At 41.0% G+C, this 24,938-nt stretch overlaps 2 protein-coding genes across 2 annotated transcripts in view; both read left to right on the plus strand.

Annotated features, from left to right (window-relative positions):
• Positions 1-1,237: 1,237 nt before the first annotated feature.
• LOC134620715 (zinc finger protein 418-like) lies at positions 1,238-2,575 on the plus strand. Its single transcript, XM_063466987.2, has one exon. It carries the CDS (start codon positions 1,265-1,267, stop codon positions 2,573-2,575), a length of 1,311 nt encoding a protein of 436 aa, XP_063323057.2. The 5' UTR covers positions 1,238-1,264.
• A 6,687-nt stretch (positions 2,576-9,262) lies between these two features.
• Positions 9,263-24,938, plus strand: part of LOC134620724 (oocyte zinc finger protein XlCOF6-like) — a 95,285-nt gene continuing 79,609 nt past the window's right edge. The window contains exons 1-5 of the mRNA XM_065469966.1: positions 9,263-9,461; positions 13,000-13,129; positions 13,281-13,583; positions 14,840-14,909; positions 17,864-19,366. Of these exons, the coding sequence (XP_065326038.1) occupies positions 9,263-9,461; positions 13,000-13,129; positions 13,281-13,583; positions 14,840-14,909; positions 17,864-19,366 (2,205 nt within the window). The remainder of the gene's footprint in view (positions 9,462-12,999; positions 13,130-13,280; positions 13,584-14,839; positions 14,910-17,863; positions 19,367-24,938) is intronic.

Below are 24,938 nucleotides of genomic sequence, written 5' to 3' on the forward strand. Positions count from 1 at the left end.
ATCTGCACACCCTTGTCTCCTGGATCGTAGCTGAGATCAGCGTGAACCACGTGGGTCTCTGCTCCCTGACCTGTTTCCTATTTGGAAAGAGTTCCAGCTTCATCACGGAGTTTCTCTCGGTTTGTGGGCTCATCTAAAGGTAAGCACCGAGCTAACTTCAACACTAGATTTACTGACCCTGCGCACATTTGCAGAAATCCCTTGAACCCAACACCTACTAGTATTACTGACTTTTTTTATTTTCTGGTGCAAGTCCCGAGGTGTTAATCACCCCTGCTGAGATTTGTACAGGTCATATGCTCGATTCACATCCTGCTTTTGTTGTGCAAACCACCCATTGTCTTTGAGGCCTGGCACATTTGCTTTTGCACACACATACAAACGCTGCAAATCTGTGTTTGTTTGACAGTGTAAGACAAAAGCAGCAAAAATAAAAACTGTACCAAGAGTACAGTCTTAATGGCTCACTATACAAACAATCTGGAGACATAAATATTGACACGTGTAGGGCTGGGCTATATCATACCGTTCACGGTAATACCGGTGTAATTTTAGGCATATATACATATAGATAGATAGATGTATAGATACATATAGATATATGTGTGTGTGTGTGTGTATATATATATATATATATATATATATATATATATATATATATATATATATATCTGCGTCACTCACAGAGATCTCAACTTTTGTATATTAAAGTCCAGCCTCACAATACGTAAGCAGATATCATAATATGCGTCAGTTACTTGACTTCTATAACACTTAAAAACCGTCCTCACCGTCTCACACTCTGTGTTTCCTGCTGTTTTTTCTCCTCGTACACGTCTCTGAAACATCCAGAGTACATTCTGTGCTAATATCACTGAGCAGGCGTACAGGCACAGCCAAATATCTCTAATCTTTGCCCTAGAAACAAGTCTAATATTTATCTGTGTCTGTAAGCATGTTTGCATTGATCCTCAAAAGACTGAATGCCAACTCTCATGAGCACATTTGCAATGTGTGTATGAAAATAAGTATAAATACTTATTTAATAAAAGCTCACAAAATACCACTAATAAAAGGCCGGTTAGAATAATGTATTTCCCACAAATCACTGCCTCTGTTTGTATCTCTGTCACTGCAGGACCAACGTGGTTCGAGAAGTCAGCGCTCTCAGGAGGCCGCCAATTTTGTTGAAGAACGAAGTGGAAGAAAAAAATACGACCGTGACGAGTTTGGGAAAGATTTTACTGTGAAAGCTTCCCTAAAAATGCATCAGGTCATCCACACCGGAGAGAGACCGTTCAGCTGTGGAGACTGTGGAAAGTCTTTTACCAGGTCTGGAAGCTTAAAAAGACACCAACTAATCCACACTGGAGAGAGACCATTCAGCTGTGACGAGTGTGGAAACTCTTTTACCCACTCTGGAAGCTTAAAAACACACAAACTCATCCACAGTGGAGAAAGACCGTTCAGCTGTGACGAGTGTGGAAAGTCTTTTACCACGTCTGGACACTTAAAAACACACAAACTCATCCACAGTGGAGAGAGACCGTTCAGCTGTAGAGACTGTGGAAAGTCTTTTACCAGGTCTGGAAAGTTAAAAACACACAAACTCATCCACACCGGAGAGAGACCGTTCAGCTGTGACGAGTGTGGAAAGTCTTTTACCGAGTCTGGAAGCTTAAAAACACACCAACTCATCCACACTGGAGAAAGACTGTTCAGCTGTGGAGACTGTGGAAAGTCTTTTACCGAGTCTGGAAACTTAAAAAGACACCAACTCATCCACACTGGAGAGAGACCGTTGAGTTGTGGAGACTGTGGAAAGTCTTTTACCGAGTCTGGAAACTTAAAAAAACACCAACTAATCCACACTGGAGAGAGACCGTTCAGCTGTAGAGACTGTGGAAAGTCTTTTACCCACTCTGGAAGCTTAAAAACACACCAACTCATCCACACTGGAGAGAGACCGTTCAGCTGTGACGAGTGTGGGAAGTCTTTTACCACGTCTGGAAGCTTAAAAACACACCAACTCATCCACACTGGAGAGAGGCCGTTCAGCTGTGGAGACTGTGGAAAGTCTTTTACCGAGTCTGGAAGCTTAAAAAGACACCAACTAATCCACACTGGAGAGAGACCATTCAGCTGTGACGAGTGTGGAAAGTCTTTTACGCGCATTTCACACTTAAAATCACATCAACTCATCCACAGTGGAGTTAAAGCGTACACCTGTGATCAGTGTGGCAGAGCTTTTACTCACAGTAACAGCTTACAGAGTCATCTAGTTACCCACTCTGGAATTAAGGCGTACAGCTGTGACATTTGTGGAAAAACTTTCAGCCGGATAGACAGCCGTAACATTCACCTACGCATTCACACCGGACATGATGTGTACAGCTGTGATGAGTGTGGTAAACAGTTTACCACAAACATAGAGTTACGACGTCACATGTTTACCCACACTGAGGAACGACCTTATAAATGTGACCTGTGTGAGAAGACTTTTAAATCTCCACGTTACCTGAAAGCACACCAACAGATCCACACCAGAAAGACTCTACAAGTGCAGTTACTCTGAGGTATGTATTTATATTTTTATCTTGTCAGCCCGGCTGTTTGAAACAACTCTGCTCATCGAATTGTGTTAGCATGTTAGCAATTCTACTGCATGGAAAGGCAGCTCTGAATGATTATTCAGACTCTAATCACAGGTTTTTAGGGATAGTGTTTGAGAATTGTGTTATTGTTATTGTAGCATTAAACTAGTATTCCTTTAATGTTTTTACTCTTATCATTTTTATAGCACATTAAATTGAGCTGAGTGTGATAATGTAAACAGTAAAATGTAATTGGACTTTGGCAGAGATGCTCTTTATTTCAGGTGACGTTCAGGATAAAAATGTTAAAGGACTGACTTACACTGTCTTTGTGTTTTTGTTTAGAAGCAGAGCGACACAGATGGATCAAGTTCTCAACCCTGTCATCGCTGTGGGAAAGACTTTTGTTGTGACCTTTGTGGAAAAACTTTAAGTCATTGAAGGACTCTGAAAATACATCAACGTAGACACACTGGAGACAAAATGAACTACTGTAAAGAATGCGGGAGAGGCTGCACCACTTCAAAGGACTTCAAACTATATGAACTCCTTCACGGTGGCGTTAAAAAGCATGTCTGCGATCAGTGTGGGTCATCCTTCATCAGTGCACGTCAGCTTGAAAAGCATAAACGAGTCCACACATGAGAGAAACCATACAAGTGCAGACACTGTGACAAAACCTTTTCACAATCATGTGATCATACTAAGCATGAACGCAGACACATGAAAGAGAACTTCATCTGTGAAAGAGTTTGAGTAATCTCAGTTCATACTCCACTCAGAAACGATTCCATGTTACAAATAAACTGTTACGTCTTGATTCCTGCTTTTACGTTAATCTTGTAAACAGCACATTTGGATAACGACTGAAACCGGCCCAATGAATGAACAATGGGCTGTGAGGTCAATTTCTTCATCGTTAATATGCAAATTCTTTTGAGCATTAATCAACAACCACTGGTCAATGGCCATGAGTACCATTCACAGAGTAAAAATTTGCATAATGATTATGAAGTTTACTGTTACCAATGTTCAAAAACATTTACTAAATTATCTTCTCTGTGCAAACATCAGCGTAATGCAGGACTGAAATCATTGCCATCTCTGGATTACAGTGAATCTGCAGAGACAGAAAGATCCTCTTCTGGTTTCAGGGTCAGACTTAAACCCTTGAGATCAGGCTCCACAGAGTTCAGGTGGAGTCTTCTGTAAAGATCTGATGAGGCAGCTATGAATGAAAATGTGCCTCTTGTTACATTTTAAGCTTTCTAAACTGTTCTACTGTAGTGTTTGTGTTGAGTGGTTCGCTTTGTTCCAGCAGTTTGATTAAGAAATCTGTTTCCTGTTATATTTTTAAAGAATGCATTGATCCATGTGTTCTGTAGGTTTTTTTCAGCTCGTTTGTGTAATGAAATCCTGCAACAATTAAACCAAAATTTTATATGTTAAATAAAGAAATGGTTTACTGAGAAAGAGTTTGAGCCGTGATATCATTTCCTGTATATCAGAGCAACACCTGAAGTGACCAGTGTTTAAAGTCAGAGTCAAATTTTGTGTCAGCATGACCTTGTGAAATCTGCTTGGTGATGCTTCACTACGTTATCTGCTAACTGTTAGGGTGTAGAAGGACGAAACTCCAAGGGTGACCAGTGGCAGGAGCTTCCTGATGCAGAGAGTTGAGTGTGGGGGATATAAAAGAGAAGCTGAGGCATCCCAAGGTTAAAGCTGGCATAACTGAACTTTAATGTTTGATGTGTGTTTTGGCTCTCCTGCGCGCACTAATTCATAGCTTGAACACAGCAGAGCTTGATATAAAGACCTGGGTGACAACTAACTTTATGCTGCTGATTATACTTGGCCCTAAAATACCTAGAAATATGGTATCTAACCAGATACTTGCTCTGGATGGCATTACCTTGGCCTCCAGTAACACCTTGGAGTAATGTTTGACCAGGATATTAAACAAATATTTAGGGCTGTGTGATGAACCAAGTTGAAAAAGCAGGAGTCACAAGAATTATTAGAAAAACAAAGTTTTCATTCATTTAACCCAAATATTATATTTACAAAAGTAATTAATGTTAAGCTCATAAAAAATGTCAAAGAAACAAAACTGAACTCAGGCAAAGAACTGCAAACTTAACAAACCAAATGACTGCACAAAGAAATATAACTGACCTAAACAAACATAACTGACCTAAACATGAAATGGCACAGAAGGGTAAATATATTGTCTGATCAGACCACTATGACACACGAGGAGTTTTTCCTTTCCAGTCACCTTTCTCACTCACTATGTGTTTGAATCATATCTGTTATTAATCTCTGTCTCTCTTCCAAATCATGTCTTTATTCTGTTTTCCTTCTCTCACCCCAACTGGTCGGAGCAGATGGCCCCGCCCCTCCCTGAGCCTGGTTCTGCCGGAGGTTTCTTTTTTGTATTTTTTGTTTTTCCTCCAAACTGTTGGCAAAGTGCTTGCTCATAGGGGGTCATATGATTGTTGGGGTTTTCTCTGTAGCTACTGTACAAAATAAAGCGCCTTGAGGCGCCATATACATACAATTGAAGTGAATTGAATTGAATTGGTTCTTCAGTATTTCTAAAGGGTTAAACTGCTTCCTCACATCTGCTTCATGAATATTAAAGGTTGTAGTGTGAGAAGGTTTTGTGAAATCCTCATAGGTGTGAAGTAAGGAGGTTGCTCCTGTGGGTGAAGTCTTTCATAGCATTAATTGCTTTGTTGTGGGGGGAGTGGGTTGCTGTAGCCGGGGGTGGCTGTAGCTCAGGAGGTAGAGCAGGTCACCTACTGATCGCATGGTTGGAGGTCGATCCCAGGCTCTTCCAGTCTGCATGCCAAGTATCCTTGGGCAAGATACTAACCCCAAGTTGCTCTCCGATGCATCCATCAGAGTATGAATGTGTGTGTGAGTGTAGTTAGAAAGCACTCAGTATAGAGGTATTGCTGGTGAGAATGGGTGTGAGTGGGTGAATGTGTTGTATACAGTGCTTTGAGTACTCCGGGAGAGTAGAAAAGCGCTATATAAGAATCAGTCCATTTACCATTACTCTATTGTTGGAGAAGTCTCTATTGAGTTGTGAAAGCTGCTTGATGTCTCATCAAACCGTTGAGGGCGTTGGCCAACAGTGGAGTGGGGCTGTGTGCTTCCTGAAGTGAAAATCTGGCATTTAAAGATGAATGGGAAAGACTCGCTCACAGCTGACTAATGAACATTCGAATGTAATCTTATATTTAAAACACTGACAGGATGTTCAAGTCAGTGCAGTACTTCTTGTGTTTAATAACCACCAACCATCTACAACAACAGTCATAAGTAATTAGAGTTTAATTATCAAAAGACAAACAAATTAAATTAAAAAAATTGAAGTTGGACCTGGGGCTTAGCTGCACTTCTATGTAATAGCAATTTCAGCCACAAGGTGGAGCAGTGAGTCAGAGTAACCTTTATCTAATCAAGGAAAGAGCGCATTCTTATTTACAGTGGCAGAAAAACAAAAGCACTATATAAATACACATTAGTTACTTACAGTGAGAAATTATTCACAAGAAATGACGGCTGCCACTTTCCCCAAATTCAGACCATGCAATCCTCAAAGAAGGTGCAACAAACCATAGAGCTGCATGTCAGACTTACCAGGCCTCGTTTAGCACATTAAATATTGAAGTTCTCTAGCATATCGACACTATCTCTACACAGCATAATGTAATCCATATGTACGGGGTACGACATATGGATTACATACCATACCATTGTGGCGTGTGGATATTTCTTTAAGACACTAGTAAGTATGTGTGATATCCTGACATCATGAATTGTAAATGTACAAACCGGATTCCTAAAAAGTTGGGACACTAAACAAATTGTGAATAAAAACTGAATAAAATGATGTGGAGATGGCAAATGTCAACATTTTATTCAGAATAGAACATAAATCACAAAAAAAAAGTTGAAACTGAGAAAATTTATCATCTGAAGGGAAAAATATGGTGATTCAAAATGTCATGGTGTCAACAAATCCCAAAAAAGTTGGGACAAGGCCATTTTCACCGCTGTGTGGCATCTCCCCTTCTTCTTACAACACTCAACAGACATCTGGGGACCGAGGAGACCAGTTTCTCAAGTTTAGCAATAGGAATGTTCTCCCATTCGTGTCTAATACAGGCCTCTAACTGTTCAATCGTCTTGGGCCTTCTTTGTCGCACCTTCCTCTTCATGATGCGCCAAATGTTCTCTATAGGGGAAAGATCTGGACTGCAGACTGGCCATTTCAGTACCCGGATCCTTCTCCTACGCAGCCATGATGTTGTGATTGATGCAGAATGTGGTCTGGCATTATCTTGTTGGAAAATGCAGGGTCTTCCCTGGAAGAGATGACGTCTGGATGGGAGCATATGTTGTTGTTGTAGAACGTGAATATATTTTTCTGCATTGATGGTGCCTTTCCAGACATGCAAGCTGCCCATGCCACACACACTCATGCAACCCCATACCATCAGAGACGCAGGCTTCTGAACTGAGCATTGATAACAACTTGTGTTGTCCTTTTCCTCTTTGGTCCAGATGACATGGCGTCCCACATTTCCAAAAAGAACTTGGAATCGTGACTCGTCTGACCACAGAACAGACTTCCATTTTGCCACACTCCATTTGACATGATCCCTGGCCCAGTGGAAACACCTGAGCTTGTGGATCTTGCTTAGAAATGGCTTCTTCTTTGCACTGTAGAGTTTCAGCTGGCAATGGCGGATGGCACGGTGGATTGTGTTCACTGACAATGGTTTCTGGAAGTATTCCTGAGCCCATTCTGTGATTTTCTTTACAGTAGCATTCCTGTTTGTGGTGCAGTGTCGTTTAAGGGCCCGGAGATCACGGGCGTCCAGTATGGGTTTACGCCCTTGACCCTTATGCACAGAGATTGTTCCAGATTCTCTGAAACTTCGGATGATGTTATGCACAGTTGATGATGATAACTGCAAAGTCTTTGCAATTTTTCGCTGGGTAACACCTTTCTGATATTGCTCCACTATCTTTCTGCGCAACATTGTGGGAATTGGTGATCCTCTACCCATCTTGGCTTCTGAGAGACACTGCCACTCTGAGAAGCTCTTTTTATACCCAATCATGTTGCCAATTAACCTAATTAGTGTTAATTGGTCTTCCAGCTCTTCGTTATGCCCAAATTTACTTTTTCCAGGCTCTTATTGCTGCTTGTCCCAACTTTTTTGGGATTTGTTGACACCGTGAAATTTTGAATCAACATATTTTTCCTTTAAAATGATACATTTTCTCGGATTAAACTTTTGATCTGTCACCTACGTTCTATTCTGAATGGAATATTGACATTTGCCATCTCCACATCATTGCATTCAGTTTTTATTCACAATTTGTTTAGTGTCCCAACTTTTTTGGAATCCGGTTTGTAGTTAATTTTGTAATATTTTTCAATTTTTCTTCCTTCATTTAATATTTCTGTCATGTTGTTTTTGTTGTTGTATTTAGTTTTTTATCTGTGTGTACTTTTTTAGTCTGGATGAAAAAGTTGGATGTAGCTAGCTGTGATGTGTGGTGCATTAAATAGTTGGTGTTTATTCTACTTTTCACTTTTGGGACTTTTGGAAGTGACGTCACCTTTGGTTGCCGTGGAAACAATCCGTGCATCAGAGCTCTGTGAACTTTATGATGATGACCATTAATCGAACTTCATTCACATATAGAGTATAAGAAAAAATAAGCTTTCATCATCTGTTTCATTTGTAAGTGACGGTCAGTTGTAGTTCTAATGAATCAAAGGATGTTCACAATGTTTTGTTACTTATTTTAGTTTTATTTAACACTTAGTTCATGTGTCAGCTCCAGCTGTTTAAACACTGAACAACCTTAAGGTGAAAAGTATCTAACTGGGTTTTCTTCCTATATTATCTATATGTTGAATTTCATTCATGTACCTGATTGATGAGCCCTTCATGTCAGTGTTGTTTTATGACAGTATTTGGATCATTTTCTCTAGCCTGTGAAACTTTATGTGTGTGAGAGCTGATTCACTGATGGAGGAATTTGTGAAAGAAGAGCTGAAAGAAATGCTGACACAGGCAGAGTTGAGTCCCTTTAAACTGACACATTAGATAATGAGGAGACATGGCATTCCAAGAAAGCTGAATATAAACCTGCAGGGGAATACTGTGTGTTGGTAGTCATGTTTCCTCATTATCACAATAAAATTTTAGATACATCCATAAGATTTAAGCTTTTTTTTGGTTTGTTTTTTTTAATCAGTTTTAAATATTGATTTAATAAAAACAGTTTTTATGTTGTCGTCAACACTGAACATTAAGGTATGACTTTCCCCTCATTTATTTAAGTGAAAGCTTCCAAATGTTGTTTTTTTTTCTCTTGGTGAAGGCAGTCACACTTTTCTCCTCCCCCTTCCCTTATCTTCCCTGCTTAGCGTCTTGTGTTCTTGTCTAGTCTCTTGTATTTTCTCACTTTTTCCCTGGAACACTCTCTCACAGTCTGTTCTCTAAAACCTAAAAGACGAATTATGGATTTGATCAACTGGCCCCTGAATGCAATTGACACCCTCTTCTCAATGAGAAGCCTGGGCCCGGGTCAGCCTGACTGTAAGACATTGAAGACACCTTTTCGGAACCATGATTACAGGGTTCTTGCTGATCGGCACTGGCTTAGCCCTGGCTTATCGAAGAATAAAGAAAGCAGAAACGGCTGTTCAAATCCCCACAAGGCTGCCCACTATGTTGATTGGAACAATGGAGCGAGCTGTGGCTTCTCAGAATGGGTTCATTCTACGCAGCACGGATGACATCTTGGAGAAGCTTGTGGCTGCTGTGAGTACTGAGACCGACAACATCTGACAACATCTCAGAGAGGCTCACGGTTGTCGTGAGCACTCATGCTCTATGAGCACAGTGGATAACATCTCGGTATGGATGGATGACATCGTGGAGAGGCTAACAGCTGTCCAACGGGAATGCTAGAACAGCTTTGAAATTCACATGGGTTTTTTGCACTAAATTGAAAATCACCATCACTTCATTTAACACAAATTTAATCCCACATGTGTGAAAGAAAAACAAAACACTTTTTTGAGTCTGTAACAAAACCATCAAATCTAATAAAGGTTATTTAAATGCTGCAAAAGAAGAATGGATTGGAATAAAAAAATACATATGCTAACCTTAATTACTGGGGGAGGATAATGAATGATGCTCATAGTGAGTAAAAAGTAAACTGAGTGCAATTTATGGACAGAGATTGACTTTTAATGTGAATGTATAATATAATACAGATACATAAAAAATGATCCCAAAACAGAATAAATATTACAAAATATGAATAAAAACTATAAAAATGGAGGCAACTTTGCCTGTGGTAGAATGTATACAATGTATGAACAAATCTTTATTGCAGACACTTATTTTACTAATTCAATAAGACTAATTTTGTGTTGTCAGATTTATGAGTTTCATGCTTTCATCGTGGTACTTGAGAGCTTGACATTTTCTCACACTGTAAAAAGTTTGAGAAACACTGATAAGTGTGTGTGTGCTTTTAGAAAACATTTAAAGCTGCAGTACAGAATCTTTGAAACAAGCTTAAAACATTTTTAGAATATAAACAGAGCATCTGCTTCTCTTCACAGCTCCTCACTCCTGACTTCAATACTTGAAATGTGCAATTCACTTGTATTTTCACTTGTATTTTATTTTTATTTTTTATTCCTATGTATTCTATTTATCCCCTTTGTATAATTTATTTATATATGTCTCTGTATTTATATGTGTGTATATATAATATTCTGCTCACGCTCTGTAACTTCTGTCGGTGCTGTGCTTTTGGAAACCGAATTTCCCAGAGGAACCCACCCGAGGGATTAACAAAGCTTTATCTTATTTTATCTTATCTTATCTTATCTTATCTTATTTTTTAATGTATCACTCCACCAGGGCTCCGTTTGGCTCTTTCTGATAGTGAGCAAATGCGATGTAGGTACTGTGGCAGTCATACAGACAACTGGACGGTCCAAAAGTTGGCCTACCTATTACTGGCTGAGGTTTTAGTAGAGTTGTGGCTGAACCACATACATAAATATTATTAATTTTAATCTCCCCATTACCATTGGTTATTAATTGATCAATGATAATGTTATGTTGGAATGTTGAGCGTCAAAAATGTTTCAACCCAGTTTGTTTTGCAGATCCTGTAAAGCAGCTTTAACACAGGGAGAGAAAAACTTCCAGATTGTGTGATTAAAATCATTTTTTTTCTCTTTGTCAGTTTAACAGTTTCTGTTGCCTGTCACTATTCCCCTTCTGTTTTCTTACCTGGTTCTTCCTGGCCTTTAACTTTCTCCCCACGTTCCCCTCTTTCCTCTCTCCCTCTTTGGACTGACAATCATACACAAATAAATTGTATTCAATTAGATGAAAAATGACATTAATATGAAAAAAATATTAAGATCACTAACAAAGTCCTGTCTCCGTGTACTTTCAACCAAAAGGCAAATAACCAAACCACATGAACATCTAATAAAAGATATAAATATTGAAACACTGATCCAACATTATTCTTGATTGACGGATCATTTGATTTTACACTTTTACACTTTTACCTGAATATGGCTCCTTTAGAAAAAAAAAACATCAACTTCCTAACATCCATTATGAACCTGACTCTCTCTGTACACACACACACACACACACAAACACACACAAACACACACACACACGCACACCAGGAGTTATAAGGTTAATGGGCATTCAGTCAGTTAGCTCGTTAGTATCCATTTCAAACAGGACAGTGGTAACAAAAGTAGCTACGGACAATTATAAGTTTTAGATTTTAAGTAGGCTGTATACATTTCAATGGGAGCAACAGGACGGTCAAATATCACTGATTTTACTACAGAGCAGGACGGATTGTAGGGTAGCAAACATCGTCAGAAAACAAGTTTTCCACACTGCAGGATACCTGGTGTGATGTTCTTCGGGGCTTTTTGATATACATAATAATATACAGTACATACATAATACATAATATATATATACATAATATACAGTCTGACGTTATCTCGGTCTAAATGGAGAACAGAAACGATAAAGAGGCAGAATGATGTGTAGCTGGGAAGAGGAAAAGAAGATAAACCAGTAGAGCAAGTTAACTTGAAACCATGACATGTTTCCATTTTGGGCGGGGGGGTTAAATTGCCCCCTCACTCATTTCCTGCATCTGTACTTGCATCCTGCCAACAAGTCCACTTTTTTCACCACACAACACTGACGTTCGATTTCTTGTAAGCCCAACAATTTTGTCCCAGGGCAGTTTCATGGTGGTTACACTTTGACATACGTTTCTCTTCTGGCTCACATTTGCCAAAATCTGCGTTTTGTCTGGACACAAGACGTCGCACACCTTCATCGTGCAGCTTTTCAGAAACTCTCCCTCGGTAACCGATATATATTTTCAAATATATATTTTCAAATATATATCGTGATAAATATTTTGGGCCATATTGCCCTGCTCTACTAGATATGAGCATACTTTACACAACTGTGTATGAACAATGATCAAGAGACAAACTTTGAAGATGCAGAGCATGATGTCGCATCATCAGACTGTAAACAAACATCCACCAGGCTTCTTTGCTGGCAGAGGTGATGATTCTCCCATCAGGGATCAGTAGAGTGTATTAACCTGTGGTATAAGCAGCAGTCAGTGAAATATTACTGTTTCACATAAGAAATCTAGCACATGAAAGCCAGGGTGGGAGGGATCTCTGCAAACTGACTCACCTCTGCAAGTGTGAAGCTCAACAAAGATCTGACTCTGCAGTCACAGACAAACAAAAGCCTCCAGCTGGGAGATAGAAAACGCTGTCTGGGTCTTGCTGGATGTTGCTGGTGAGAGTCCCAAACTATTTTTATCACTTTGGTGTATCTCAACATTCAGTTATGCAGACATACGTGTTCTTAAAAGCAATTCTTTGTTTTGCGGGCGGAGTGGAAGTCGTTTTGCTTCACAGTGCACCTTAACAAAGAGGGGATGCTTTTTATTTACATCTAGTCAAAAGTGTTGGTAATAGTGTTTTAATCACACTAATTTTATAATTCTGACAATAGCTCAGCTTGCAGCGATGCATGCATTTTATTTTAAAAACGGCACAAGTGGGAATTTCTTCTGAATGGGTAATGTCAGCTTGTTCACAAGTGTTTCATTTAATCAAACCACTAGTTTTAATTGAACTAGTTTTTACGCATCTACTGGGGTTTCTTTCACGGGTTGATGAGATCATTTTATTCGGGATTTCGGAATTTTGAACTAAGAGTGAGACAGGGGCTACTACTATCTTGTTATTGTTCTCATTTTTCAGAGGGAGACATGCAAGCATGGGACCTCTCAGACTCGCCAGACTCCGAATTGCCCGAGTATTACTTTGACACCCACTGTGATGATGTGATGCTGAGGCTCAAGACATTCCGATTCATCCCCGCCACACGCCTGTTTGTACGCTCATACACAGTCGATGGGACTGGAACACAATTCAGCAGGATTGCAGAACACACCATGACTGAACTGAGATCATCACAACATATAGTGTGATGGAAATTCAGTTTCCAGTAGCACAGCACCGACAGAACTTGCATGTTACAGATACGCTAAGGGAAATGAGAGTAAGGATATAAGCACACTGCCCCACTCCACTGACGACCTGCTGTTGGCCAACACCCTCAACGACTCTTACTGCTGGTTTGATGAGCCATCAAGCAGCCTTGACACCTCCACCTTCCCCAACAATAGAGACACTTTGGTCCATCATCCCCCCACCTCCCCACTCCCACCAGCACAGAGCCATCACCACCATCAAAGACTTCACCCACAGGAGCCCCCTCCTCACTCCACAGCTATGAGGATTTCACACCACCTTCTCCCACTACAACCCTTCATATTCATGATGTGAGGACGCAGTTTGACCCTTTAGACCTACTAAAGAACCCAGTCCGCCTGAGCTTATCTTTATATTTTTACATGTTGTAGTGCCATTTCTGGGAGTATTTTAAGTTGCTATACATCAATACAACCATTATATCCCAAATTTTAATCATATGTATGCATTAAGTCATCAGTAACTACATAAATTGCAATAGTGGTATTTTTACACAAATTTCTAGTTAAAGTAATTTCAGAGGTTCATCCCTGAAAATTTTAAATGTAAAAAAGTTTCATAAAACAGTTTCCAAATTAATTTTGAGTGTCTTCATAGTTTTATTTTTGAGATACACCAATTTGTATATACTGCAGCCACCAACTTTGAAATTCTCATTTACATGACTTATTTAAACATTCTCCTCTTGAATGCAAAATTCTTAAAAACATCTTTTATCCTTTAAGAGTAAATAAATCTGAAAGCTGTTCCATCCTAAAAGAGTACAACAATGTGTAGTTTATGATGTTCTAAAGGTTTCAGCATCTTTTTGAATTTGTCACATGTGTGGAAAGGTATGAGTGAGCCTTTGTATCATACTGTGAGTGATGCTCGTCAGCACACAAACCCAGAGTTTCTCTACAGGAACACAGAGAGAGTTATTCCCTGTACTGTAAGGACACATTCAGCATTGTGCAGTAAATCCAGATCATCCCAGTTAAATGATTACATGTATGTGAGTGTGGTCGTCAGAGCAGCACTGATCAGTGCCAGGTTATAATGACCAAGGTGTACACAAACACTAAGTTTGAGTGTGTGCAGTGAGACTTCAGTCAAAGCATTTAACTGAGGTGTGAAAAATAAGCTGAACTCTACAGCTTGTTGTGGTCCCCTGTGGCTTGACAGCCTTCCAGCTGTTCTCCAGCATTTTCATTTACAGTCATAAAATATCTCCACATGTTGCTCCTCTTTCTCTCTCTCTGCAGTCCAAATGCGTCTTCTGAGCGCATCTGAGTCACGTGACGGCACAGTAACAAATCCCAGCAGGGCAGGAAGAAGGGGGCGGAGCAAAGTGCGTCTGCAGCATAAGAAGAGGTGTTCACACAGACAGAGCTGCTTTTTCATCCACAGCGAGTAAATAGTGAACCTCCAGGAGAGAAACAAACTAAAGTATCGATCATATACCACTACCAACGTTTGGATCGATATCTGCACCGATCTGCACACCCTTGTCTCCTGGATCGTAGCTGAGATCAGCGTGAACCACGTGGGTCTCTGCTCCCTGACCTGTTTCCTCTGTTTGGAAAGAGTTCCAGCTTCATCACGGAGTTTCTCTCGGTTTGTGGGCTCATCTAAAGGTAAGCACCGAGCTAACTCCAACACTAGATTTACTGACCCTGCGCACATTTGCAGAAATCACTTGAAACCAACACCTACTAGAATTACTGACTTTTTTATTTTCTGGTGCAAGTCCCGAGGTGTTAATCACCCCTGCTGAGATTTGTACAGGTCATATGCTCGATTCACATCCTGCTTTTGTTGTGCAAACCACCCATTGTCTTTGAGGCCTGGCACAATTTCTTTTGCACACACATACAAACACTGCAAATCTGTGTTTGTTTGACAGTGTAAGACAAAAGCAGCAAAAATAAAAACTGTACCAAGAGTACAGTCTTAATGGCTCACTAACAATCTGGAGACAGTGGCGTGTCTAGAAAATTTTTGTTGGGGGGGCCAGGTAGGGGCACAGATTTGGAGAAGGGTGGCAGATGTAACTGGCATATAATGTTAAAAAAATTCTACCAACAGTTAACCATCATTCAATAACCCTATAAACCTAATAACTGAATTTGCTTTTGACTCTTATTAAAATGAGGTTTTAACCAGTACGGTGCAAAGTTTTTAGATACTGCGTTCATGAAGTACAAGAGATACAATCAGTGCTTCGTCAGTGTTTATCCAGCATTCAAGGACAGCAATATTTGCATAGTATTTTTACTGACATATGGGGCACATATGTTTTGGCCAAAACATTTTTGAATATTAAAATACAATCATTTTTAACATACAATTGGCAAATTAGCCAATGCAAATTTTTATCTGCCAATTAAAAAAACAAGATAATCTTCTCACAAACTGGTGTTTGATTTTGAAACAGGGAAAAAGTGGGGAAACAAATGAACAGACTAACGTTTGAATGAAACTTGAAAGCAAGTAAATACTTTCTATGCTGCCTTTTGGTAAACTTTGGTAATATTGATGTATAAAGAACAACAATGGCTGATGATGAAATACAGTCAGCTGGCATGGTGACACTGCCAGTATTAACCTGCAGGGCTGGACTGGGACAAAAAAATTGGGCATTTTGACTACAGACCAGCCCACCAGGTATTAAAGCCATAAAGCCTTTGAATGAAAAGAAACGCTGTAGTGACAGTGATGTACACTGTCTTGTTGGTATATGTATGATTTCTATCAATTTTACGTCAGATAAAAGCTGTTTGCAAGATTCAGATAATTATTTAATAAAAGCTAGATATTTTAAATGAGAATAAGTAAGAAAAGTATTTCTTTGTGTCCACCTTTCCTTGTTAATGCCCTACCTGGCCCCCTGGCATAACCTTGCTAGATCCGCCCCTGCACAGTTACCTGCTGTCAGCTACATAGAAAAGGATCCTGGTGTTATTTGTTTCTCAGAAACAGTTCATAACTTCCCTTCAACTCATTCATGTCACCTAAAAGGTAAACTTGTTTCTCCATCAGCAGTTCAGCTCTGATGATTCAGTAAGGACATCTCCTGGTTTCATCTTCATGTTTCCCTCTCACCACATATCCAAACTGATATCATGACCAGCAGCTTTTAGAGCTGTGGCCCCAGCAAACATCAACTGATACTAGAAATTAATATTAAATAAATTCTAACAACAGCTGATCAAGCTTAAACGTGCTGCTGTTGTTTAGCGCGACATCTGCTGGTTTCCTCTTTCTGGCGCAAAGTGGGCAATAAACAAACACGAGAGAAAAGCTGATCAACTGATCATTGATCAGTTTCATGATTGAAGTAGCAACAGGAAAGGGAGGGGAGAGAATGAGAGAAGAAGAGGCAGCTGTGCAGGAAAGACACAGAATAACTCCAGCTTTGTGTCTTTTTCATTCTAACTTAAGTACGGGACAAACTGCGTCTCTTCTCAGCTCAATACAAAACCTGTAATATTTTCTCTGAATGAGGGACCATTCCATTTTTTAAGGAGCCGTTGGCAACTCTACAAACTAACCTTATGAATAAAATAAAGTTCAACATCAGTTACATCATAGCACCCACCCAGCTGTATAGAAACTCCGTCATGCTAGCTAGTACGCAGTACGAGTTATTGTAACTGACTGTAAAAAGTCAGCACAACGAAAATAAACTCCACCTAAACTTGGTTTATATCTGACCCAGATAGACTGCAGGTCATAACTTCTTACCTGAAGTTCAGTTCACCTGACACTCGGACCGGCGGCCGCCTCGGTTCTCTCCTCCTCCTGCCTACCCTTCCCTCATCCACCTACTAGCCGCCGTGGAAGCTCCGCCATGCTCGATGGCCAGTCCAGCTATGTTAAACTGTTACTCTTTTGCCGAAAAACTGTTTTCTGTGATGCTGTCTTTCGTGCTTGGCTCTCCTACCTTTCTTTTCTCTATGCTCATAGCGCAGAAGCCGATGCTGCATTCACTTACACTCGGATATCTGAGCTTCACTGTGAAAACATAATCGTAAATTTGATATTTCATTGGATTTTATTGTTTTGGCTTCGGGGTGGCACGCTGGACACGCCACAGTCTGGAGACATGAATATTGACATGTGTAGGGCTGGGCCATATCATACCGTTCACGGTAATACCGGTGTAATTTTTTAGGCAACGATAGGAAAATGAAATATTGCGATAGAATATGGGTAAAACGCGTATGCGCAGTGCATATGTTTACATAAGCACATGGCGGCGAGAAGAGAAAGTGGGTCGTTAGTAGGTCATGCTAGCGGGCCGTCGTTATTACCGTGTTTTTGGAAAAGCAGGCGTACAGGCACAGCCAAATGTCTCTAATCTTTGCCCTAGAAACAAGTCTAATATTTATCTGTGTCTGTAAGCGAGTTTGCATTGACACTCAAAAGACTGAATGCCAACTCTCATGACCACATTTGCAATGTGTGTATAAAAATAAGTATAACTACTTATTTAATAAAAGCTCACAAAATACCACTATTAAAAGGCGGGTTAGAATAATGTATTTCCCACAAATCACTGCCTCTGTTTGTATCTCTGTTACTACAGGACCAACGTGGATCGAGAAGTCAGCGCTCTCAGGAGGCCGACAATTTTGTTGAAGAAGAAGAAGAACAAGTGGAAAAATACAACCGTGACGAGTTTGGGGAAGATTTCACTGTGAAAGCTTCCCTAAAAATGCATCAGGTCATCCACACTGGAGAGAGACCATTCAGCTGTGGAGACTGTGGAAAGTCTTTTACCAGGTCTGGAAGCTTAAAAACACACCAACTAATCCACACTGGAGAGAGACCGTTCAGCTGTGACGAGTGTGGAAAGTCTTTTACCAGGTCTGGAAGCTTAAAAACACACCAACTTATTCACACTGGAGAGAGACCGTTCAGCTGTGGCGAGTGTGGAGAGTCTTTTACCCACTCTGGAAACTTAAAAACACACCAACTCATCCACACTGGAGAGAGACCGTTCAGCTGTGGAGTGTGTGGAAAGTCTTTTACGCAGTCTGGACACTTAAAAACACACCAACTGATCCACAGTGGAGAGAGACCGTTCAGCTGTGGAGACTGTGGAAAGTCTTTCACCAGGTCTGAAAGCTTAAAAAGACACCAACTCATCCACAGTGGAGAGAGACCTTTGAGCTGTGACGAGTGTGGAAAGTCTTTTACCAGGTCTGGAAGCTTAAAAACACACCAACTTATTCACACTGGAGAGAGACCGTTCAGCTGTGGCGAGTGTGGAGAGTCTTTTACCCACTCTGGAAGCTTAAAAACACACCAACTTATCCACACTGGAGAGAGACCGCTCTGCTGTGACAAGTGTGGAAAGTCTTTTACCCACTCTGGAAGCTTAAAAACACACCAACTCATCCACACTGGAGAGAGACTGTTCAGCTGTGGAGAGTGTGGAAAGTCTTTTACCCAGTCTGGACACTTAAAAACACACCAACTGATCCACAGTGGAGAGAGACCGCTCAGCTGTGGAGACTGTGGAAAGTCTTTCACCAGGTCTGAAAGCTTAAAAAGACACCAACTCACCCACAGTGGAGAGAGACCATTCAGCTGTGACGAGTGTGGAAAGTCTTTTACGCAGTCTGGACACTTAAAAAGACACCAACTCATCCACAGTGGAGAGAGACCATTCAGCTGTGATGAATGTGGAAAGTCTTTTACCCACTCTGGAAACTTAAAAACACACCAACTCATCCACACTGGAGAGAGACCGTTCAGCTGTGGAGACTGTGGAGAGTCTTTTACCCACTCTGGACACTTAAAAACACACCAACTCATCCACAGTGGAGAGAGACCATTCAGCTGTGACGAGTGTGGAAAGTCATTTATGCGCATTTCAAACTTAAAAAGACACCAACTCATCCACAGTGGAGTTAAAGCGTACACCTGTGATCAGTGTGGCAGAGCTTTTACTCACAGTTACAGCTTACAGAGTCATCTAGTTACCCACTCTGGAATTAAGGCGTACAGCTGTGACATTTGTGGAAAAACTTTCAGCCGGATAGGGAGCCGAAATACACACCTATGCATTCACACCAGACATGATGTGTACAGCTGTGATCAGTGTGGTAAACAGTTTACTACAAACACAGAGTTATGACATCACATGTTTACCCACACTGAGGAACGACCTTATAAATGTGACCTGTGTGAGAAGACTTTTAAATCTCCACGTTACCTGAAAGGACACCAACAGATCCACACCAGAAAGACTCTACAAGTGCAGTTACTGTGAGGTATGTATTTATATTTTTATCTTGTCAGCCCGACTGTTTGAAACAACTCTGCTCATCAAATTGTGTTAGCATGTTAGCAGTTCTACTGGCAGCTCTGAATGATTATTCAGACTCTAATCACAGGTTTTTAAGGATAGTGTTTGAGAATTGTGTTATTGTTATTGTAGCATTAAACTAGAATTACTTTAATGTTTTTACTCTTATCGTTTTTATAGCACATTAAATTGAGCTGAGTGTGATAATGTAAACAGTAAAATGTAATTGGACTTTGGCAGAGATGCTCTTTATTTCAGGTGATGTTCAGGATAAAAATGTTGAAGGACTGACTTACACTGTCTTTGTGTTTTTGTTTAGAAGCAGAGCGACACAGATGGATCAAGTTCTCAACCCTGTCATCGCTGTGGGAAAGACTTTTGTTGTGACCTTTGTGGAAAAACTTTAAGTCATTGAAGGACTCTGAAAATACATCAACGTAGACACACTGGAGACAAAATGAACTACTGTAAAGAATGCGGGAGAGGCTTCACCACTTCAAAGGACTTCAAACAATATGAACTCCGTCACAGTGGCGTTAAAAAGCATGTCTGCGATCAGTGTGGGTCATCCTTCATTAGTGCACATCACATTGAAAAGCATAAACGAGTCCACACATGAGAGAAACCATACAAGTGCAGACACTGTGACAAAACCTTTTCACAATCATGTGATCGTACTAAGCATGAACGCAGACACATGAAAGAGAACTTCATCACGGTGCCCCCCGTGTGCGGCAGCCTGTCTCAGCAGCTCTGCTCGTTCTGAGTTTCTTTCTTTCTTATCTTTTTCTTCTCGTAATTTTTTTATAACTAACGTATTAGTAATTAGATAACAAATTTCCCATGTGTGGCACTAATAAAGGTTATCTTATGTTATCTGTGAAAGAGTTTGAGTAATCTCAGTTCATACTCCACTCAGAAACGATTCCATGTTACAAATAAACGGTTACGTCTTGATTCCTGCTTTTACGTTAATCTTGTAAACAGTACATTTGCATAACGACTGAAACCGGCTCAATGAATGAACAATGGGCTGTGAGGTCAATTTCTTCATCATTAACACTAGAAGTCCCAGAGATTAGTCATTTGGCTTTTCTACCTAGAAAACCCACCGTCGAGCCAAATGGCTGGTAGGCTTTTAGCTAATATCCTTAATCACCTGTGAACAGCTGCTTTTGTTATGTAAATAAGGTGGGGCCAGGGTGAACCACTTGGAGTGGTTAGTTTCCTGAGCCACAAGGAATTTCAGTTTGCCTTAGGGAGAAATCAACACACATGAGTGTATTTCCTTTGTTGCTGAGATTTATTGATAAAATAGTACAAAAAAACAAAAAACAAAAAAACAACCATTTGTACACATATTTACAACTAACAATAAAAAGTGAGTGAGTACATTTCAATCACTCACAATCCTGGCACTGCCATGGTATCTGTAGTCTGCATTTACCACATGTGTATCTGTAGCAGTGAACACATCGCACAGTGGCATGATTGTTCTTGCATTTGTGTTTGACCTGACACGTGGCTCTTTTTCCAGGGCTAGGTGTGGAGGGTTGTGTCCGAAGCAACTGTTCTTTTCTTGCCTTCTTCCCAGCCATATGAGAGTTAGCCAACTCTTTTGCAAGCTCCACCAGGAAGTCCACCCGTCTTTCCTGCGTCCCGGTGCATGCTTGATACAGCACATGTGCATTCAGTGCTGCCATGTCAATCATGTTATAGAACACGGCAACTGGCCAGCGCCGTGTTCCTCTGCGGACCGTGTACTCCCGCACCATCTGGTCCATCACATCCACGCCACACTTTGTGGTGTTGTAAAGGGTGACAGTGTTTGGCTTCCTTTTGGTGGATGCTGCTAAGAATATAGACTGTCTTCTTCCGTTTGGCCGCATACGCCGTCAGCGTGGCAGCAGAGGTTGAAAACACCTAAGAAATAAGATAAATTGTTATTTCCATAGCACTTTTACACACAATGAAACACATAAACATAGAACCACAAAAGACCTGTAGCCTACCTGAGTGGTGAATTCATTGCGATCTTTGTATCTAGCGGATTGAGGAATTTCCCGGCGAATCTTGTTGACTGTGCCGAGGATGGTGGTTTTCCGTCTAAGAAGTTTTTGTGCAAGTGAAAGCGATGTGAAGAAATTGTCCATGGTAACATTTCTGCCCTTGTCTAGGAATGGTTCCATCAGCCTCATCACTACATTTTCAGACAGTCTCTCCCCACTGGGACGATTGGGGTCCTTGCCAAGATATGGGAGGACATTGCAAATGTACTTGGATTTTAGGTCGCAGGCCACCCAAAACTTGATCCCAAACTTGTCAGGTTTACTTGCAATATACTGCAGGAAACAGCACCGAGTCTTTGATGGGAAGAGCTGTTCATCAACGGTGATATGTAGACCAGGGTTGTAGCACGTGATGCAGTTGGTGACAAATGATCCCCACACACTGGAAATTGCAGCGAACTTATCAGTCTTTGCTCGATCACTGCGGGTGGACCTGTCATCAAAGCGTAGGTGTTGCATGATGTCTTGGAAGCGGTTACGCGGCATAGTTCCAATGATCTGCGGGTTTCCCAGGTTTGCTGACCAGCAGTCACGTAGTGATGGAACCCTAGTAACCCCCCGCAAGATGACAATTGAAATAAATGCCATTAGTTCAGGGAGGTCCATGAACCAATGAACATCCTCCGTTTGCTCTGCATGTTGAATAGTCCATTCTTGAATGCTATGAAGCATGTCAAGAGTGATGAAACACAGGAAGCTCTGAAGGCGACTCAAGATACTTTTCCTGGCCTTAGCCAGCGTACGCTTCTATTGGGGTGAAAGGGAGACAGGTCCCCACCTGTTCTTCACGCCACACTGTGCCATCTTTCGCTGTCTCAGTCCTCAAACAAGCTCTCTTTTTAGGTTGAGAAGCAGTCTCCTCATCTGCAGTGTGAACAAATTCAAATTGTGAGCAATGATGACGCTTTGATGACAGGTCCACCCGCAGTGATCGAGCAAAGACTGATAAGTTCGCTGCAGTTTCCAGTGTGTGGGGATCATTTGTCACCAACTGCATCACGTGCTACAACCCTGGTCTACATATCACCGTTGATGAACAGCTCTTCCCATCAAAGACTCGGTGCTGTTTCCTGCAGTATATTGCAAGTAAACCTGACAAGTTTGGGATCAAGTTTTGGGTGGCCTGCGACCTAAAATCCAAGTACATTTGCAATGTCCTCCCATATCTTGGCAAGGACCCCAGTCGTCCCAGTGGGGAGAGACTGTCTGAAAATGTAGTGATGAGGCTGATGGAACCATTCCTAGACAAGGGCAGAAATGTTACCACGGAAAATTTCTTCACATCGCTTTCACTTGCACAAAAACTTCTTAGACGGAAAACCACCATCCTCGCAGATCGCAATGAATTCACCACTCAGGTAGGCTGCAGGTCTTTTGTGGTTCTATGTTTATGTGTTTCATTGTGTGTAAAAGTGCTATGGAAATAACAATTTATCTTATTTCTTAGGTGTTTTCAACCTCTGCTGCCACGCTGACGGCGTATGCGGCCAAACGGAAGAAGACAGTCTATATTCTTAGCAGCATGCACAGCGTGGTTCAGACTGATAACACCACCAAAAGGAAGCCAAACACTGTCACCCTTTACAACACCACAAAGTGTGGCGTGGATGTGATGGACCAGATGGTGCGGGAGTACACTGTCCACAGAGGAACAGGAACTGGCGCTGGCCAGTTGCCGTGTTCTATAACATGATTGACATGGCAGCACTGAATGCACATGTGCTGTATCAAGCATGCACCGGGACGCAGGAAAGACGGGTGGACTTCCTGGTGGAGCTTGCAAAAGAGTTGGCTAACTCTCTTATGGCTGGGAAGAAGGCAAGAAAAGAACAGTTGCTTCGGACACAACCCTCCACACCTAGCCCTGGAAAAAGAGCCACGTGTCAGGTCAAACACAAATGCAAGAACAATCATGCCACTGTGCGATGTGTTCACTGCTACAGATACACATGTGGTACATGCAGACTACAGATACCATGGCAGTGCCAGGATTGTGAGTGATTGAAATGTACTCACTCACTTTTTATTGCTAGTTGTAAATATGTGTACAAATGGTTGTTTTTGTAGAAATGTTGTTTTGTTTTGTTTTTTTGTACTGTTTTTATCAATAAATCTTTTGGAGATTTATTTTCCTGGATGATTGAGAATGCATCAAGACGAACACAAAATGAAGTTCACAGCTTTTAGCAGTTCCCCCTCCCCACACACAAACAAAGAGGCAGTTGGCTCAGGAATCATTCACACTCCCCCACTCCCCTCCACAATTCTCAGGTAACGACCCAATTTACATATGAATTGATGCTAACAAACTAGCCAAGTTAGCTTCCACTTGGCTGACAGAGGGTTAGAAAAGCCTGGGACTTCTAGTGTTAATATGCAAATTCTTATGAGCATTGATCAACAACCACTGGTCAATGGCCATGAGTACCATTCACAGAGTAAAAATTTGCATAATGATTATGAAGTTTACTGTTACCAATGTTCAAAAACATTTACTAAATTATCTTCTCTGTGCAAACATCAGTGTGATGCAGGACTGAAATCATTGCCATCTCTGGATCACAGTGAATCTGCAGAGACAGAAAGATCCTCTTCTGGTTTCAGCGTCAGACTTAAACCCTTGAGATCAGGCTCCACAGAGTTCAGGTGGAGTCTTCTGTAAAGATCTGATGAGGCAGCTCTGAATGAAAATGTGCCTCTTGTTACATTTTAAGCTTTCTAAACTGTTCTACTGTAGTGTTTGTGTTGAGTGGTTCGCTTTCTTCCAGCAGTTTGATTAAGAAATCTGTTTCCTGTTATATTTTTATTGAATGCATTGATCCATGTGTTCTGTAGTTTTTTTTCAGCTTGTTTGTGTAATGAAATCCTGCAACAATTAAACCAAAATTTTATATGTTAAATAAAGAAATGGTTTACTGACAAAGAGTTTGAGCCGTGATGTCATTTCCTGTATATCAGAGCAACACCTGAAGTGACCAGTGTTTAAAGTCAGAGTCAAATTTTGTGTCAGCGATGCTTCACTACGTTATCTGCTAACTGTTAGGGTGTAGAAGGGCGAAACTCCCAGGGTGACCAGTGGCAGGAGCTTCCTGATGCAGAGAGTTGAGTGTGGGGGATATAAAAGAGAAGCTGAGGCATCCCAAGGTTAACTGGGCATAACTGAACTTCAATGTTTGATGTGTGTTTTGGCTCTCCTGCACGCAGGAATTAATAGCTTGAACACAGCAGAGCTTGATATAAAGACCTGGGTGACAACTAATGTTAGGTTTTGTATTGTT

This window comes from Pelmatolapia mariae, linkage group LG3_W (genome assembly GCF_036321145.2).
Source record: "Pelmatolapia mariae isolate MD_Pm_ZW linkage group LG3_W, Pm_UMD_F_2, whole genome shotgun sequence".
NCBI lineage: Eukaryota > Metazoa > Chordata > Actinopteri > Cichliformes > Cichlidae > Pelmatolapia > Pelmatolapia mariae.

Coding starts and splice junctions, on each gene's coding strand:
- LOC134620715 (XM_063466987.2), top strand. CDS start 1,265: ATGCATCAGGTCATCCACACCGGAGAGAGACCGTTCAGCTGTGGAGAC.